The sequence below is a fragment of the Typha latifolia genome, chromosome 8 (assembly GCF_019914945.1).
Source record: "Typha latifolia isolate L0001 chromosome 8, TyphaL0001v2, whole genome shotgun sequence".
Taxonomy (NCBI): Eukaryota; Viridiplantae; Streptophyta; class Magnoliopsida; order Poales; family Typhaceae; genus Typha; species Typha latifolia.
In genome coordinates, this window is record NC_133093.1 from 11,786,498 (window position 1) to 11,802,444 (window position 15,947).

A 15,947-nucleotide genomic window follows, 5' to 3' on the forward strand; every position below is an offset into this window, starting at 1 on the left:
TAACGCCACTTTATAGGAGATTAAAAAAAGTACATTAATTAGTCGGTTAGCCTCACTTTGGTTCTGCTTATTGCGCTTCTAACCTTTGCATTTTAAGTTAAAGGCTTACTCATGGCCTATAGGTTGTATAGATGGGTCGAGGATTAGGTTGTTATCCATAATATTGCGCTAGCTCAAATGAAAACCTCATGATGAATGATTATTATTCTTCTCATTTAGACCCAAAAACACAACCCATTGGATTTTGTAGCAGGGTTTACCAACATCTATTACCACCCTTAAAATATGAGCTTGTCTAGGTCACCAAGAAGGATATGAATAAATTATCTATCACTTCAAGAAGATTTTGTTACAGGGTTTACCGACATCTATTACCACCCTTAAAATATGAGCTTGTCTAGGTCACCAAGAAGGATATGAATAAATTATCTATCCCTTCAACAAGATTTTGAGGCAAAAAAAAAAAAAAAATTCTGATGCACTTAAACAAATATGTTGATCATAACGAGTAAAATCAAGGTGTTGAACAGATGAAGAGGGCTATTGAAAGGAGCTCGGATGCCGGTTTCAGCTGTTAGCGATGGGCTGATGATTGTAACTTCTATGAACAGACCAGTTGGTTGTACAAATTAATTGCAAATAAAATTGAAAGAGAACTTCATCTGGACATACCACCTATCAAGGTGGTTGTATGCATGTTATCTGCCATCATATAATCATTTAATTTGTATGAATTGTACTCTGGAAGTCAGCCCTGGTTATTTCACCATTTCAGTGGAAGTTTGAGAACTTCAAAGTTTGATGCTTTATGTAAAATATTTGTGAACTCATAGGAAGCTCTGCTAGGTCTTTTCTTAAAAACTGAAAAGGGATAAATATGGAAGGGCACTGCTACTTTACGTGGGTACACTTTAAATTTCCTAATTGCTCAACAGGAGTATTTGGTAGGCATCTGATGCCTGCTCATCTTTATAACTCTAACTCTAATGCTAATTATTCCTAAACAAGTAGTGTTAATATTATGCCTATGGTAAGAATGATGATAAATATATATTGACAGTGAAGAAAAGATATGCGGAGAAGGTACCCAGGTCGAGGTGAGAGATTATGTTACGGTCTTCCAGTCTCATTAGAACCATCTTTTTTCCTTTTTCGTGGACTTGAGCTTCATTACCAGCTCTTCACGTTGAGCCTCCACTTCAGCATATTGGAGACTCATATTGAGGAAGCGCTCCTTCATATCTTTTAGTTCTGCCTCTAGTGACGACAATTTTCCAGCACCTGCTATTTTCATGTCGTTCTCACTTGCATCTTTTTTCATATTTTCGGAGGGAGAGCTGCAGAAAAAGGCGCAAACTGATTAAAGAAAAGGGACCAAGACTTGGCTGCTTCACAGCTTAGTTGTCTATCTGTTTTTACCATGAAATCTCAGGTGAATATAAAGTATAACTGTCCAAGCAAATAAATTTTAATATATAAATGAAACATTCACAGAAATGAATCTCAAAATCCTGTATTTCTGTGCTACAAAAATTTAAAATCTGGATCAGTAAAGTTTATATACTCAACAGATTATGGATTGGTTTACCTTTTGAGTTGCAGTTCATACATGTTGTTTGCCTCCAAAGATTGAGCAAGTTTAGTCTCAAGTAAGTGGATCCTTGAGTGAAGATCAGCTTCGGTGTTGATGTCAATGTTATTATTCATCTTCTTGTCACCCTAGGAATGTAAGTAACCAATAATAGATAAGTCCAAACTTGAATCTTTGAAACAGACAAATTAAATTAACTTTTCAATTAAAAAAATGTATCTTCAGTTGCAAGCTAACAATAAGGAATGAATGAGGAGGTTACATGCATTCTGCAGCTGCGAAATGAGATGACCAATAATACAAATTATAATACCATCATAAAATTGTCAAATTCAAACTCATCGATACCAAATGTATATGCCTTATCATTCTTGTTCTTCTGGATATTTTCTGTGTTTCCATAGTATAACTGATAACACACCATAATGTGTATCAAACTTGTTGTTGTTGTTTATTTATTTAGTTTTAGAGTAATGGGGCATATCAAACATGTATTCTGCTAATGACAAAAAAAAAATTTAACCTTGACAAGATTGTCAGATTAATGCAGGATGTTCTACTGCAGTCATGGGACAAAATCACATTGTTAGAGATATGATCATATGAAGATCAAGAAAATGAACTGGTCTTATTTGCAGATACCTTCATGAGATCAACTTATATCTTTTTTCCTTCAATTACCTTAGCCTGGAAAAGTGTTGGATCACTACAGATAATGACTATTTTAATTTGCATACTCTTATTTCTGTGAAGTTTTGCAACTTAAAGAATGGAAAACTCCCTTGGTGGGATTCTAGAAATCTGATTACAAGTTTAAGACCTAGTTTTACCTTTTCCTTAACCATGTGGTCTAGCCACGCTGTTGCTAATATGTAATATGAGTTTAATTTCAACTGAAAAGAAAACGAGATACGTAAAGATATATCCTAAACTCATGCTCTCAACTTATCAACTGGAAATAGCAGAATTCAGCATTTACTGATATAAGTTAGGGGCATTAAATGGCTTACCTCGAATTTATCATCCCGGTCCTCTTCTTTCTTTAGCATTAGTTCCTTCTCCATAAGCTGAGCTTTCTTCATAAGCTCATCTTTCTCCTGCTCCAGAGATTGTATCTTCCTTTGATACTCACTATTTGTTCTCTTCATTCTACTAATTTCGTTCTTTAATTCTGTTTCATGAGCATAAGATGCTTCATTGGCAGATAGATCACTCTTCATCCTTAGAAGTTTTGCTTCTAGCGCAATTTTACTACGTCTGTCATCTTCACCATTCTCTAAAGTCTTCTGCATATTTGAGATTTTGTCCATCAATACAGCCCTTTCTGTCTTCAGAGCTTCACATTCTTCAGATACTGACTCCAATTTCTCTTCTAATTTTCCTTTTGCAAACTTTGCCTCATCAAGAGAGCTTTTAAGTATCAAAGTTTCATCCTGAAGATGAGCTATTTTTTGTAGTTGAACCTTTAGTCCAGAAAGTTCTTCCACTATTTGCTGCTTCTCATAATCAGAAGCTTTAAGCTTCAGTTCTAATTCATTTGACGTTTTTCTGAATTTCTCTTCACTAGATTTAACCGCCTCATTTAACCTTTGCATATGCTCAATATCAGTCATCAACATTTCCTCACTTTGTCTGGAAGCATTGAGCAAATCAACTAAGCCCTGAATCTTGGTTTTAGATTCCTGACGAAGTGTTTGTAGCTCAGTTTCGTACAGCTTCACTTGTGCATTGGCATCATGAAGACTAGATTCAAGTTTAGCCTTATCTGAACGCAGACTAGAGACCTCATGTGTGGTATCCAAAGAGATTTTTTCTTGCTCATCATGAGTTGAGAAGACCTGTGAAGTAAGTTTTGCAATCTCTCTCTCAAGATTCTCAACTTCAATCATCTTCTCTGTTTCCATCTTATTCAACAAGAGGTGTGCTCGGGTTATTCTCTCTTCATGTTCCTTGTGCTCCTGAAATATATTCTCCACTTCCAACAACAATGATTTCTCCTTAGAAGAAATGTCTTTTTGCAGTGAAGAAAGCTTTATCTCTAAAAGTTCAACCTCCTTACAGAAATCAAAGCTCTTCTTTTGTGATTCCTCCAAATCCAGCTCTACATGTGTAACTCGCTCATGCAACTCCAATTTCTGCATCCTTAAATCAGCAGCTATTGTCTGAAGAGAATTGCACTCTTCAATAAGACTTTCCGCTGTAGCTTGTAATTTTGAATTAGATCGTCTTAGGAACTCTGATTCCTCTTGTGCTTCTAATAAGCGATTTTGGGCTTCTTGAAGTTTCTGTTTTAGTTCCAGCTTTTGTGATTCCATTTCTGCCTGCTGTCTTTCAACTGTAACCTTAAGATCCTGAATAAGAGATTTAGAATCTTCTAGTTCCAACCTATTGGACTCCTTATCATCTGTCAGATACCTTAACTGAGCTTCTAGTCCAGATATACGTTCAGATAACTGTACATTCTCATGTTCGAGCTCAGATATATGCAACTCTAGCTCAGTTTTGCAGCTTTCAAGTTCCATTGAGTTCCTTTCAAGCATCTTATTAGCAGATACATGTGAATCAATGCTGCTAGTAAGTACAGCAAGATCATGCCGCACATCATCCAAGCATTTGGAGGTAATACTGCTTTCTTTAAGTGCAACTGATAAATTTTCCTCTAACTGACCTTTCTCCTTTTGAAAATCAGAAATAAGTTGTTCTAGTTCTGTTTTGGAATGCCTCAGAAGATAAATCTCCTCTTCTTTGACTGAAAGGCTGGCTTTAAGCTCATCTATCTCAGATGTGCTTCCATCCAATTCCTCACTAATTCCACTGCTTCTGGAAGTCAGTTCTCTTTTCAGGTTTTCAGATTCTTTTGTCATTGATATGTCTTGGAAACTTTCATGTTCCTGTCTTAGCTCAGATAGTTCCTTGTTTCTTTCTTCAAGTTCCTCTTGGCTTTTCTGGAGCATTTTCTGAAGATCACAAGCTTCATCCCTAAATCTTTGCAGCTTAAGCTCAAGGTCGGCACATTTCATTTCAAGATTCTTTATCTTGGATGCTGATGCTTCATCTGTATTTCCTTCATCCAATGTTTCCTTCCTTCTAAGCTCCCCCTCCAGTTGATGTATACGTGATTTAAGGATGTCAAGTCCAGACTCCGAGCTACCAAAATTAGAAGAATGCTCGCCCTCCTTTGCTACGTTATTAAATTTTTTCATCTCATATATGAGTTCTAGATTTTCATCCGTAAGTTCAGAACAGTCCCTCTCTAGCTCCTGTATTTTAGCCCTTAGGATCTCATTTTCCTTTTCCAGATCAGAATGGATGTTGTTGAATAGTGTACCACTTGAAGGTTGAGTATTAAGCACATGAGAAAGTTTCTCTTCCAACATTACAATTTCTTGCTCTTTTGATGATAATTTTCTTGCCCATTCTGTCTCATTGCCCAGCAATATTTGATTCCTCAGACCCTCGTCATGCTCAGTAACACCAGAATCTTGTGAAAGCCTAGATATCTCAAATTTCTGTTTGTCTATAATATCTTCCAATTCCTGAAGAATGGAAACAAGCTCTATATTCGATTCTTGAGATTTCTTTAGTTGTAGAGTTAAGTCAGCATTTGATTCTTTCTGAAATTTTATTTCATCTTCCAATTCCTTTTGCACATCAATCATGTCTTCAATTCTGGGAGTTCCTGTGTTGGTTTGATTTTTTGTTATTTCATCTAGTGATGATTTTAACTGTTCAATTTCTTGCTTCAACAAATCGCGTGCAGAATGTGCAGCTGATAGTTCCATTTCCAGGTCAGCCTGATGCTTGGATTTGTCAGAACATTCCTTCTTCAATATTTCAAGATCAATTTTCACTTTGCGAGAATGTCTCTCCCACATTTTGGCCTCATCGCGGAGTTCCTCAATCGTTTCTTCAGCAGCTTCGAGAAGATCTTTAGCTGAATCAGAGGGCCTCGAGGATAAGTGAGCGAGACCACTTGGAAATGCTTGCACAGTATTTTCCTGTGGAGTGGAAGAGCCGGAGGCCCTAGAACTGAAAGATGCATTATTCGACCTAGAGAGATCATTACCATGACCTGCAATGTATGTTGTGCTAACATTCGAGTCAGCAGAATCTTGTCTTCCCATGTTCGCTCCCCCACTAAAGTTGTTTCTGGGAGAAAACATTGTTTTGTCCAAGGAACTATCTCCTGAATCAGAACTCCGATGTGAACCTGATGCTGAGAAATATGTGTCCTGAGAAAAATAAGCAATACTTCACCATCCTTTCAAAATACCTGATATCATTTTGAACCGATACAAAGAATGACTCTATGGTCAAAGGGACAAGCCAGGAGAGAATATACATTTGTATGCTCCTACAAAAGATTTTAATCGGCATAACACTACCTATAAAGTTCAAAGAATATATCATTTATCACTTCTTAAGCGTGTATATGTTCAATTTATACTAAAATCAAGTGAACTAAACATAATTTATTAGACAACCACAAATGTTCTTGTGAAACTTAATATAAACAATAAAGAACAAAAATCAGTCTTTTTCTTGGGATGAAAGATTCTCTAACTGATTCAAGCATCAATAATGAGTACAAAAAGTAAACAGTTTAAAGTATCATTGACTATGAAAGAAGCTGAAGATCAATGGATGGCCACAATAGGCTTCCAGGAACAGGAGTACTGAGTACCTGAATAAGTTATGAAGTACAATGACAAATAGGGAACAGGCATATTGAGATTTTGATGGAAAATAGTCAAATACTAGGTCAATATCCGTCAAAGACGCAATAATCATAATTATAACAAAACTAAATATCATCAACAGCAATTTTGTGGACATTTCATGTTATGCCTCCATTATACTAATGAAATTAGATGGATTCCCTACCATTATCAAAACATATACTAGAAACAAGAATGGGATGTCTCACTTACCCATCCAATGAGCTTGGAACAATTTGCAGACAGATCAAGAAAGGAAGTTGGATGTCCTACATAACATGCTACTATATATTGAATAGTTAACATCATAAAATGCACAGTGATATACACCCACAAATGAATAAAGTCCATACAAGGACCTAAACGATAATTTCTCCTTGAAAGAAAAGAAAAAAAGAAATCAAACAATCATCAAGTTCATTATGAGTCAGAGCTTCTAACCCTATTTCCATGTTCATCTGGATATGTAGCACCAAGACGATTACTAGATGATGATCCAACACTCCTGTTGAGCATGGTATCAGATCCATCTGACTTGCTGTCTATGTCATCATTGTTAGTACTTAGCTCTTCATGATGGGTAGTTGTTTCCTTCCGAGATTTTCCATCCCTGGTTTGTATAAAATAAAGTCAAAAACTAGTGCTAGACTATGGAAATGAAGAATACATCTTTACAGAGTAACCTACCTGAATTTAGACTTTGAGGAGAGACATTGAATCTTGAGCTGTACATAAGAATTATATGAAGTTATTTGCAACATAAAAAAAATGAAACATGTTTAAAATATCAAACTAGAATGTGTGGTTACTGTTGATAAATTTATGGTATGGCAATTAAAGAATTCAAATAGTAGGATGCCAAAATGAACATGCATTCCATGGGAGATTGAATCAATAAAATTTAAAAGTAAAAGTTATTAAATATGCAATAATTCACAAAGAAGCGAGAGTGCAAATTTCTCTGCCACCAACTTGCACATTTATTCAGCTAATAGAGCTGCAATACTCAAAGATGTGAGTGAAGAGAGGTGCAGAATCAAATATGATGAGAACTAAGGTCCAGCCTATCAACTCCAAATTCAGCATAAGGTGACCGATCAGGACCTAAGTGCAAAACCTTCATTGTTTGGTTTATCACTTTATTGTAAGTTATTAAAATTAAGGTTCAACATCATTTAGCATGATATCAAAACAATTAGCAAAATATAGTTCCACAAAACAAATTATGCATGCTACTACTCCATATTGATCATGATACAAAAAATCAGTTTCATTTGGTAGATTAGCTTGTATTTTTTGATGACATTCATATCTACAGCAGGACCTAGAAAGAGCATGTACAACATTTGCAGTTCATCTTTGTCACTTTGCAAGAACATACACTCTTTGTGAACAAGAAGAAATGTTTGTTTGGTCACACTGAAGTGAAGTATCTTGGGCACATTATTTCAGCTGAGGGAGTCGAAGCTGAACCAAGCAAGATTGCATGCATATTGGAGTGGACGACACCACATAATGTTCACGAGCTTAGAAGATTTTTGGGATTGACGGGTTACTACCGCTTTTGGATTACAAAAGGTCAGGATATTCCTCATACAAATAATGTAATTCAAGCAAGGACATAAAAAATAAAGCAAGAGTATAACATTTAATTTCACTGACCTGCAAAACTGTCCCATAATTGCACTTTTTTAACAGCAAAGAAACAGCAGTAGAATCTCGTGAACCCATATATTCTGTTAAATTTAAGATGCTCTCTCCAAGAATACCAGATCTAGCTGATCCCTGTAAAAAGAGAGTGATCTGAGAACTAGCTCCATTAACTTACAGCAAACGAGAATTGGACATATGATTAATTGATAGATGATTACAAAAATATACAAAACAAAATGGATCAAGCAAATGTTATTGCCAAAGGATAATGCCTAGATATGTGTCAGACCATGGAAACAACAATCTTAAATTGGCATTCTTCAAGTTCCTTTGATGCATCATCTTGATAGATCCGTATAGATTCTGACATAGAGTCAGTCCATAAACAACTTCCATTGCGATTGATTGCTTTATTGGACTTAGCGATTGCTTTTCCAGTCTCCACTGAGACGATAGATATAAAAAGGTTATCCCATCCTTTAGGAACCTGTAGAACATGTGGAGAAGTTAAAAAGATGACTATTAAATGCTCCAAATAACTGGTGAGATATCTAAGAAAATTATAGATTATTTCACCAAGCAAAGTTAATGAGTTTCTTTTAAGAATATAAGAAGTTAAAACAAGGCAATGAAGTGGATGAAGACACTAAAAATCTGCAACTTTCATCAAAAGGAGAGTCAGTTAAACTTATATTTTTCTTAAAGACATGAATGAGCAAGTGATTCAGTGACTTGTGCAACCATAATAAACTAATCTTGTTACAGATTGAATAAATAAATCCTACATCCATTTGAAAGGAGATAAACCTAACAAAAGGAAACCAGCAGTCAGCCCAAAGCTAGAGATGACAGATACAATTAGAACACACAGATAGAAAGTTAAACGCTATTTCAAAGAAGAGATGTAATCCAAGAACAAAAAAGTTGATGCTATCTCCATTAATCCATATTCTCCGATCCCTAGGTAAGTACAGCTAAAATTAGAAGAAGAAAAAAGGTGCCCTTTCTGAAATCAATCAAAATCCAGAGTCCAAATTCCAACCAAAATGTGACTCAGTAAATTCTACCGAAACCAAAGTTGAAATTGGAACAATTTCTCCAAAGAAACACAAATTACCACCATTATTTAAAAAACCAAACAAAAAGCGTAAAATCACCTGAATCGCTCGAAAATCCGAGAATTTGAAGTCAACCCTCTCCGCTACTTTATCAGACCTGTGCCTATGCAACTTGAACATCTCTTCTCCCCTCTCCTCTCTCTCTAATCTAACCTCTCCAATCCCTCCTCCAACCTCTAAAGCCCAATCAATTAGCCGCCATTGCAACCAAACTCGAGAACAAGACAACGAGACACGAAGTGATCGAGAGGGATCTCGGAAGTGGAAGAGATCCCTTCCTCTTTCTCTCTTTACTTCCAAGGAGTTGCGAGAGGGAGAGAGAGGGAGGAAGAGGACTACTTCTGGAGAGTTATTTTAGTAATATTTTTGCGAGATTTATAAGGTGGTTTGGCTTTTTCTTTGTCAATAGAGGAAAAGGTTTGAGTAAAGAATAAATAAAAGGTGGTCTCATTTTTAGCACAGTTGGCAAGCTTTGGATGGACCGTTAAATTCTGAGCACAGTAGTTTAGTTTAATCTAATCCCCACGTTAAACCTTGTTTTAAGGACTTTATTGAAGATGTGTTTGGAGTTTAAATGGAACAGCTGTCGAATAATTAGCGCTTAATTAAGTTATAAGTGAGGCTTCGTAACGGTGCATGATCGGAGTGTACGAAGAGACGTTAGTTGCCGTTTGTAGTTAAGTGTAAATGTGTAATTAAACAGACATTAGAGAGGAACGAACGACGAGGGATTCGTTTTCATTCCACACCCTACATTAGATATTTATACATCGTTAGGGTTGATATAATAAACACTAATTTAGGGTGTGAAATGAAAAGAAAAAACTCACTTTTAAAAGGTTAAATTTGCCATAAGTTGTCACAGAATAGTTAGTAGATGGACAAAAAATAGTTTCTTTAATAATTCCCCCACTCCTTTATTTTAGTGGTGGGATTTATTACTCTTGAAGCTGTGATATTATAAAATGGCAACTTGTAGGTAGTTAGATAAGGCTTTGGTTGGCCGTCGAAATCTAAGAATATTGAAGCTTTGACATTATAACAACGACAACTTTAAGGTAAAATGTAGGAAGGTTTTCAGAGAGTTTTTGACCAAACTAGCCCTACTAAATATTTATTTTATATGTGTAACATATTTTAATTTTTAAGTATAAGATTATGTGTACTTGAAAATCAATAAACAACTTATATAGAAATTTAAAATCATCTAAACAATTTGCCAAAATTTAGAGAGATAATTCTATATTAATCATTTCCAAAATTAGCAACTTGGATAGAAATTTATTCTATACACTTAGGTAACTTTTTTAAAGAATTTAAAATTTTTTTCATATAAATTGTTAATTGGATTAGTGAAATCTTTATACCCATCCAATGCCTAATTGACCTTGGACTTTCTAATTTCTACTACTACCTTAATTTTCTCGAATCATAAAAAAGAAGCTGTCATTTGGGTAGATATGAGTTTTTTTTTAATTAATTTTCATTTTATAAGATTATGAGTTTCTAATCTGATTACTTGGTATATCAAAATTATGACAGAGATTATAGATTTAATTTATTCTATGAATGTTCTGAGTCCCTTGTGCTATAAGCATTGAAAATTAAGGGATCAAACTTATGGGTATTGGTTTATTAAAGCCCCCTGTTTTCCATTTTATAGTCACATAACCCCAGGTTACATTAGCACGACACCATATAGAAAGAAGAAGAAGAAGCATGCACTCAATAATTTAGAACAAAGAAATTTACAAAGAAATCATTACCTAATAATACACGAAGTTAAGAAAGCAATATAACAAACACTCGCCCCATAATAATAATCACGTATCAACAATAGCAAGAATCCCTCAAACCAAATAAAGTAGAAGTCTGCAGCACCCGAAGTAAAATTCATCACGACAGCAAGCAAACTCGGCGATGAGTACGACCAAATCAATCCGCATCGAAATCCACGTCGCAGTATACCCTATCGAACGACGTGGAGGAGGAGAACCGTAAGATCACCGGCGAGCAGTAGGCATTCAGGTCGTAGTGCCGAGTCTTCACTAATCCCACCTTAAACCTCACCCTGGCTCTCACCCGCACCTCTATCTCCACCTCCCCTGCTGACCTGTCATGCTTCAGACCCTTCGCCGCCGACGCCGGCAACGAGACCGCCACGGCCGCCGGCTTTGTCTCGAGCCGCGTCACGTTCCGCCTCGGCTGGTAGAACGGCGACAGCTCGCTAAGCGCCACCATTTCGTCGTCGTACCTACGGTATTAGATGCCATGAGTTTTATTTATGTTGTCGACCAAATTAAATATATAATATTTGTCTTATATTTATTAAAATAAGAGTAAATTACAAATGGTGAGTTCATTATACCATACGCCGACGTCGATCCAGTCGTAGTACAGCGAGACCCGACGATTACGGTTGTCGGCGCGGAGGGTGAGGTCAAACGTGGCATTGAGAGAGTTGGTGGACGAGAGGTTGAAGCCGCGGATGCTCGCGCCGTCGACGGTGTAGTCGATCGGCATTGGCCGGACGATGAGCCAGAAGATGAGGATGATGAGGCCGGTGAGAATGATGAGAGTGAGCAAGCTGACTACAACGCAACGCAAGACCGGGTGCCGGCGGGGAGCGTGCCGATTACGTTCACCGCCGCTTCGGGGGCCTGCCATGGCGATCGATGACTGGCGCAAGAAAGACGAAGGATATGAAGAATGGATTTATACAAGGGAGTTAAAATGCTAAGTGGAACCTTTTTAGGTGTTAAAGAAGTGGCTACAGGCTGTATGTATGATAAATGAGAGCTCGCTTCTTCTCTGTGTGCTTTTTAAAGTATTGTGTGCTTCTTTGCTTTTTGTTTTTGTTTTTTATTTTTATTTTTTTGGCTTTTGAATGCCTTTGGCTTTGGAATCCTTCTTGCACACTCTAAGAACTAGGATCTAGATAGGAAAGATAATGTTGCATGAAATTAATAAACAAATTGATCATCTTTACTGGAGATAGACTTGTTATAAATAAATTTATCATCTTTAGTACTTTACTTGGCTTATTAGGGATATCTTTTAGGATCTCAATCAGATAAATTTGGGTCCTCTGAAGAACAAATTTTGAGTTGATTCCACTGCCACTTGCTGAGTAATTGGTGCTGAATGGGTTGTGATGAGGCAGAAATTTAAATTTCGTGAGTTGTCTCGTAGAGGATTATGTTGCAAGTGATTCCTTCTCCAAACTTTGTTCCTAGTGTTTGTTTGTTTCTTTCTCTTTTACATCTTGCCTTCCATCCAAGCTATGCCGCAATTCCATTTGGATGGCGACCGAAGCCGGTACCGTTGTCGTGTGGTGTGTCAAAAATTTCTCATCACAAAATACCCTATAAGAAGGGATTACAATATACCTGTTCTTGAATCAAACTGAAATACATTTTGGCTTCACACAAGCTTGCCAATTGTGAAATCTGAATGCAATTTATTCACCAGTTTTTGTTCATTTTCAGAAGTGCCGATATACACAATTCTTCAAAATCATAATCTGTGTTATGTAAATCAAGCTTGACATTGAGCATTACAGAGTGAAGAAAAGAAAAAATAGTGACTAGATCAAGCTGAGATTGTGTTCAGGCTAAAATCCCATAATTTCTTGGCTAACTCTTTGTCTGAAGTTTTTGAACTTGGTGTGGCTAGATTACTGTCGCTGAAGTATTTTCCAGATACCCCCTTAACTTGAGGATGCAAAGCCAGATAACATGTTGTGGCAGCCCCCTGTAGAAAAAGAATAGGTAATTTCATCAGCATACTCTAGCTATTACAACATCTGGTTGCTCACTCTGGTTTTCTTTTTTCCTTTTTTTAGAACATAATCAACTAATCCTGGCTTTTTCATCACACTTCAAAAGTACAGACTATACTAATCCTGGCTTTACCTTCATAATTTGTTTTTCTTAGCAGAATCTAAATGGAAAAGAGTTTAATAGACTTCATTGCCTAGCATCTACCAAAAGTATATCTACTAGTTTAGCGTATAGTGTCAGAAAAGATGACTTGGTCATACAACAATTTTTAGGATCACCATCTTAGCTATTTGATTTATTTAAGTAGCAGTCCAGTATATTAAGCAAAAGAAAAAATAGAATTACCTGATGAACATCTTTCATCACAAACTTTGCTAGTGCACTTGTGAGGGCTGCAGTGCAGAAAAATAAGTAATCATAAATTATTTGCATTGAAAAACAAGGCAAATCAAATACAACAAAAACATAACATGAAAATCCTAAATTACTGAAGCTTCCATATCAATTATAAAGTAGTCTTATTATTTGACATATATTGTTTCTTCTCTGCTTCTCCAAGCTCTGTTCTGAACTTCTGGGGCCTCTAGAACTTCTGTACAGAGATGATTATACGAACCATTAACATAAACTTAGTGTAACCTACTACAGTTTGTTGTTCATATAACATAGTGGATCTTAATTGTGTCAGTCTTCGGACTAGTTTATGTGCAAGCAAGTGTGTGGTTACAATGAGGACACAAACTAAAAAAAAAATTGAGAATTAGAAAATTCAGAAAAATAACAGGAAGAAATATAAATGCCCATGAATTACCATTCATGATACTTTGGTACCGGAAAAGATTAGTGGCAACAATTCCAGGATGAACTGAATTAGCAGTAATATTCACATTTTCTTCCTGCTCACCCACAAAAGAATAGATAGTTAATAATGGACTAGTAAATGGTAATTACATCTACTAATGTTCAATGATCAAAGTGAATGATGTGTGGAGTGTCTATCTTATTCAAGTTAGCAACAGTAAAACAATTTAGATGGAGAGATATGATGATTTGGTCTTCACAAAGGACAACTACACTTCTATAAGGAATCAATTAGTTGAAGGGACAAATAAAGATCAATAAATTAATAAACAGCCATAAGTCAACCTTCTCATACTTTAGGAAATGGGTAGCCAACTTTGGCAACATAATCCACAGATGCAGTTGGTGTGAAAACTAACTTTAAGAAAAGAAGAAAATATAAAATAAACAAGCCCATCCAGAAACTGCTGCTTTTGTTTCATAACTAGTGTCAGCAATTAGCAGATATAGAAGAAATAGCATACCTTGAAACGTCTAGAGAGCTCGTTAGCATGCAGAATGTTAGCGAGCTTTGATTGCCCATAAGCAAGATAACTTTGGTACCTGTAAAAGGTTTTAAAGAATGGCCTTCCTTTATTAAGTTAAGAGTAATCCACTAACGTATATCAAACCATGGAAGAAATCAATACATCAAAGATCACATCACTGAAAGAGAGATGAAAGGCACACTCCCAGATTTATGCAGAGTTAAAACTTTAAGAGAGATTACCTTGACTGGTCATTTATCTTATCAAAGCGAATTCCTTCACGATAAGTTATCCTGTGTGCCTCGGAAGCAACATTGACAATCCGTCCTTCAGTTTTAGTATTACGAGAAGTACTCTTCATTTTATCCATCAAAAGATGCGTTAGAAGAAAATGGCCTGCGATCATTAACTTTTGCTTTACGTAGCAGTGGCATAGAATTAGCATCAGATACATGATATAAAATGACCAGCGGGCGAGAAGCAAACTTCAGTCAAGTCCATAATTTTCTTATCAGAGATATCAACTAATTAACAATCCTATAGATTGCCAGCTAAATAAGCACCTCAGTATCCGAAAATTCCCAGTCCTATGACTATGAAGTATGCTAGTGAGTTGGAATTTCCTAAGCTTGAAAACACTCAACAAATTAGCCACGCTATCTGTAAGACTATCATAACAACAAAAAATACCTATGTGGTTAGTTGCAAACTGCAGCTCGAGACCATCCTTTGAGAGCGAGAAGGGAATTGCCATGACACCTGCATTATTGCTATAAGCAAACAAAGCACGAAGTAAATTAAAAAGCATGATGATGACCAGATATTTACAACTAATTAACTTGAACAACACTGATAGCAGCTTGATTCAATTAAAAATAACTTACATAAGGATGTTTAGAGGAAGATTCGAAGAGCCAAATTCCGAGGCAAATTTCCTTACTGATGCCATTGAGCTGAGGTCCAATTCCATGACATCAACTTTAGCGGAAGGGATTTTATTAACAATTTCTTCCCTTACACTTTTGCCACTAGACATATTCCGGACTCCCATAACAACATGAACACCTCGCAATGCAAGAACGCGCGCAGTTTCGCTGCCAATTCCACTTGATGCACCTAAATTATGGCATATAATGGCCCATATAAGTGCTAAGAAGAGAGAGACAAAATAGTCGTAATTGGCTACATTTCCATCCTAGTTTAAATTTCTAAGATCGAATCACAGGCAAACAAACTAGAAAAAAATATTCTTGCCTCAATTACATGCAAGAGATAATAATCACACTGCTCAAATGTATCAAACCACATATTTCTAAGATTGATTTTTTTCCTCGAAGCTAGCAAGTGAGATGAGTAATTACAACCGAGAAAGGCCATTCGATTAAGAAAGGATCATAACGAAGGGAGATGGAGAAGCACCTGTGACAACGGCGGTGAGACCACTCCCATCTACTCCTTCCGTGACCTCTTCGGCCGTCGAAGAAGACGAGAACCCAGATACCCCTTTCCTATTGAAAGGCCACATCTATCTCGCTTTCGATCTCTCGATCTCTCGATATTCGAAGTTCTGGTTAACGAATGGCTCTCCTTTTCTAGCTTTAAATTCGAAAGATTGAGAACGGCATGTTTTGGATGAGGGAACGAAAGCGGACATCGAGGAGGAATGAGCGGCCCAGATGACGGGAGATTGTGTCCTGACTACCATCGAACAGGAAACAACCATCGAACTTGACGTGGCACCCCACCGATACTGTGCA

General features: G+C 36.5%; 3 protein-coding genes across 3 annotated transcripts; all 3 read right to left on the bottom strand.

Annotated features, from left to right (window-relative positions):
- Window positions 1-781: 781 nt before the first annotated feature.
- Window positions 782-9,423, bottom strand: LOC140793786 (uncharacterized). Its single transcript, XM_073145481.1, has 8 exons — window positions 9,120-9,423; window positions 8,252-8,449; window positions 7,972-8,094; window positions 6,997-7,034; window positions 6,751-6,919; window positions 2,602-5,823; window positions 1,589-1,719; window positions 782-1,337 (listed from the first exon to the last, which is right to left on the bottom strand). The coding sequence occupies exons 1-8, from the start codon at window positions 9,198-9,200 to the stop codon at window positions 1,130-1,132; spliced, it is 4,170 nt and encodes a 1,389-aa protein (XP_073001582.1). The 5' UTR covers window positions 9,201-9,423; the 3' UTR covers window positions 782-1,129.
- Window positions 9,424-10,781: 1,358 nt separating this feature from the next.
- On the bottom strand, window positions 10,782-11,870 carry LOC140793908 (uncharacterized protein At1g08160-like). Its single transcript, XM_073145679.1, has 2 exons — window positions 11,449-11,870; window positions 10,782-11,334 (listed from the first exon to the last, which is right to left on the bottom strand). Exons 1-2 carry the CDS (start codon window positions 11,745-11,747, stop codon window positions 11,016-11,018), a joined length of 618 nt encoding a protein of 205 aa, XP_073001780.1. The 5' UTR covers window positions 11,748-11,870; the 3' UTR covers window positions 10,782-11,015.
- Window positions 11,871-12,520: 650 nt separating this feature from the next.
- Window positions 12,521-15,940, bottom strand: LOC140794197 (short-chain dehydrogenase TIC 32, chloroplastic-like). The gene is made up of 8 exons (XM_073146111.1): window positions 15,610-15,940; window positions 15,075-15,306; window positions 14,881-14,960; window positions 14,433-14,586; window positions 14,188-14,266; window positions 13,674-13,758; window positions 13,208-13,254; window positions 12,521-12,833 (listed from the first exon to the last, which is right to left on the bottom strand). The coding sequence occupies exons 1-8, from the start codon at window positions 15,713-15,715 to the stop codon at window positions 12,672-12,674; spliced, it is 945 nt and encodes a 314-aa protein (XP_073002212.1). The 5' UTR covers window positions 15,716-15,940; the 3' UTR covers window positions 12,521-12,671.
- Window positions 15,941-15,947: the final 7 nt, after the last annotated feature.

Excerpts from the sequence above, each read along its gene's own strand:
- LOC140794197 (XM_073146111.1), bottom strand. The coding sequence starts at position 15,715 with ATGTGGCCTTTCAATAGGAAAGGGGTATCTGGGTTCTCGTCTTCTTCG. Across the intron at positions 14,267-14,432 it reads AAGATAAATGACCAGTCAAG|GTACCAAAGTTATCTTGCTT; the intron begins GTAATCTCTCTT and ends AACCTTTTACAG. Across the intron at positions 13,255-13,673 it reads GTACCAAAGTATCATGAATG|CCCTCACAAGTGCACTAGCA; the intron begins GTAATTCATGGG and ends TCTGCACTGCAG.
- LOC140793786 (XM_073145481.1), bottom strand. The coding sequence starts at position 9,200 with ATGTTCAAGTTGCATAGGCACAGGTCTGATAAAGTAGCGGAGAGGGTT. Across the intron at positions 7,035-7,971 it reads ATTATGGGACAGTTTTGCAG|CTCAAGATTCAATGTCTCTC; the intron begins GTCAGTGAAATT and ends TCTTATGTACAG. Across the intron at positions 5,824-6,750 it reads CAGATGAACATGGAAATAGG|GACACATATTTCTCAGCATC; the intron begins GTTAGAAGCTCT and ends TATTTTTCTCAG.
- LOC140793908 (XM_073145679.1), bottom strand. The coding sequence starts at position 11,747 with ATGGCAGGCCCCCGAAGCGGCGGTGAACGTAATCGGCACGCTCCCCGC. Across the intron at positions 11,335-11,448 it reads TGGATCGACGTCGGCGTATG|GTACGACGACGAAATGGTGG; the intron begins GTATAATGAACT and ends CTAATACCGTAG.